The following is a 2,232-nucleotide window of genomic DNA, read 5'->3' as shown; positions in this document are numbered from 1 at the left end:
GCGGCACCCACCGGCGCAGTGCATCGCCAACAGCAGCAGGAGCAGCGCCAGTGGGAGAAACGGTGCAAGACAGCGTGGCCGGCGCATGGCTTGAGAAACGTGTGTGCGTGTTAGTTAGTTTGGAATAGATGTATTAGAAGCAGCAGCAAAGGATTTGTCTGATGGAGGAGGAAAATGAAGGGGGAAAAAAAGGAAGGAGAGGCTGATGCCATAAAAGTAAGAGGAGGTAACAGTTGTGTGACCAGGGGCTCTTAAAGCTACTCCGGCAGCATGGCTGGTGCGGAAACGGCTTCGCAGCAAGGCGCGAGAGATACCAGCAATAATTGATGACGATTATGTGGAAATGGAAATTCCCTGACAATTCATTCTTTGCATGCCTTTCTCCGACATCCAGAGCGCAAAGGTTTGCTGGTATTGGCCGGGCAGTGGGCGTGCCAGAAAGCCCCACACCGCTCACCACCCGGTAGAGCAAAAGAACCCCTTGTGCCAATTGTTTTGCTTCTGTAATTCCTTGTTGCTGCGCCGTTATGAACCGTCATTTCCCCCTCACCCCAAGCACGCGCGCGCACACACACGACTCCATGGAAAAGGAAAAGTTTCCAGTATAGCGGGGCGTTTCGGTTGGGCCCGGAGCGCCGTCGTGTCGTTCTTTGGCGGCGCCACCTCAGCTCACTCTCTGCGCGTGGACGTGGGTACGCGCACGTGCACCCACAACGCGTAGCCCTTTAACTCAGAAAGTTTGTAAACTTCTCTCCCCCCTCCCCAGCCAGTTGCAACATTCTCAGACCATTCATTCCATCGCCAAAGACAATACACTCTGCCAAGACGACTTGCACACCGTCACTGGGCAGCTGACCAACTAACTCCTGCACCGCGTTTCCCTTCATCGCCCCCAGAGGGCAAACACCCAAGCAGCAGGCGGAAGAGAAGGCCAACTCTGTTCGCTTTCCATACTTCGCCACGATAACCCTCTCCAGCTCCCGGGAGCGTTCCGTGTCGTCTGACATAAATACCAACTTTGCTGCATCGGAGAGCGGATTGTGGCCAGAGCGATCCCCCGCGTACGACCCTTCCCGCTCCACGTAGCGCCGATACTGAGCAACAAGGTCGCACAGTCGCACCAAGTTGTATCTGAAGCCGCTAAGCCTGCGCTGCCCGAGTTCGTCCTTCCCGTCGAACCATGACCTCCACTTGTCCCCTCGATAGATGTTGACGTAGATCTCCTCCTCGTCTGCAGGCAGAAGCTCCATCTCACCACGCCCTCCCCCCGCCTTACCGGAGGACGGAGTCCCTGCAAACCTGTGCACGTGGAAACCATTGGACGTGATAAGGTAGCCTGGACGTGGTAGCTCCAGGATGCACAGAAAAGCGGCGCCATCGCAGTGGTGGCGCCCGGCTGCCAAGACAACTTCCACGCCCCCTCTGAGAGAAGCTTCAAGGCTCCGTATTGGCTGCACTCATGCTGCCACCTGGCAGCAAAAACATCCCATCCAGATCGGCCACTACCACGGCGCACGGAAGCTGCGCCGTCATGGCTTCACACACTTGTTATACGGTCATCCCCCCCCTTTTGCCCAAGTCAAGAGATACCGACCCCAAAACGAAACAAAAAACAACGGCCCCGACAAAGCAAAAGAGGCATAAACTCCCCGCAGAGAAGTGCCACAGGAAAAACTGGAATTCAAATATAATAATAATAAAAACAATCGCCGTCGCGCACACTCCGCGCGACCCCACTCCCTCTGTGATACTGTTCGACTCCGCCGGAAACGGTGTCGGGGTAGTTCTACTTTGGGGCAACCGCACGTTTAATAAACATGCAGCAAGGCACAAGCAAGGCCCCCACCAATGATAAAAAACCACGAGGTCAAAGTCATGCCAAAGGCAACGCCGTACGCCGTTCTCCGTGGCAGCCGTGCGTCCTCGCAGTACCGACTCTCGAATATACTGGTTACTGCAGCCCACGAAATCATCTGAAACACGAAAGCGATGAACAACAGTAAGAGAACAAACAGGCGCAGCTTCGACAAATCCTGACGCAGAAGCAGGCCACAGCACACCACTGCAAAGAGAACAATAATCGTCATTAAACTCAAGGCAGCTCCCACCTGGAGTCTTTTCCGGACAGGCTCGCAGGTGATTAAGGAGGTGCGATTGGTGTAAATGGGGCTGTCGCAGTCCTCCTTGTAGCCCCAGTACGTGTAGCAAGCACCACCCACCACATCTACCTGA

General features: G+C 55.0%; 1 protein-coding gene across 1 annotated transcript, besides 1 other annotated feature; it reads right to left on the bottom strand.

Moving 5' to 3' along the window:
- Positions 1-725: 725 nt before the first annotated feature.
- Positions 726-1,250, bottom strand: TraAM80_09495 (hydrolase; the record flags this gene model as incomplete). Its single annotated transcript, XM_029386174.1, has 1 exon — positions 726-1,250. One exon carries the CDS (start codon positions 1,248-1,250, stop codon positions 726-728), a length of 525 nt encoding a protein of 174 aa, XP_029234062.1.
- Positions 1,251-1,887: 637 nt separating this feature from the next.
- Positions 1,888-1,932: a microsatellite.
- Between the last annotated feature and the right edge of the window lie 300 nt (positions 1,933-2,232).

This window comes from Trypanosoma rangeli (assembly GCF_003719475.1).
Source record: "Trypanosoma rangeli strain AM80 chromosome Unknown Tra_15.4_contig_00595, whole genome shotgun sequence".
NCBI lineage: Eukaryota > Euglenozoa > Kinetoplastea > Trypanosomatida > Trypanosomatidae > Trypanosoma > Trypanosoma rangeli.
The sequence above is the reverse complement of the archived record's forward strand: the minus strand, read 5'-3'. Positions and strand labels throughout refer to the sequence as shown.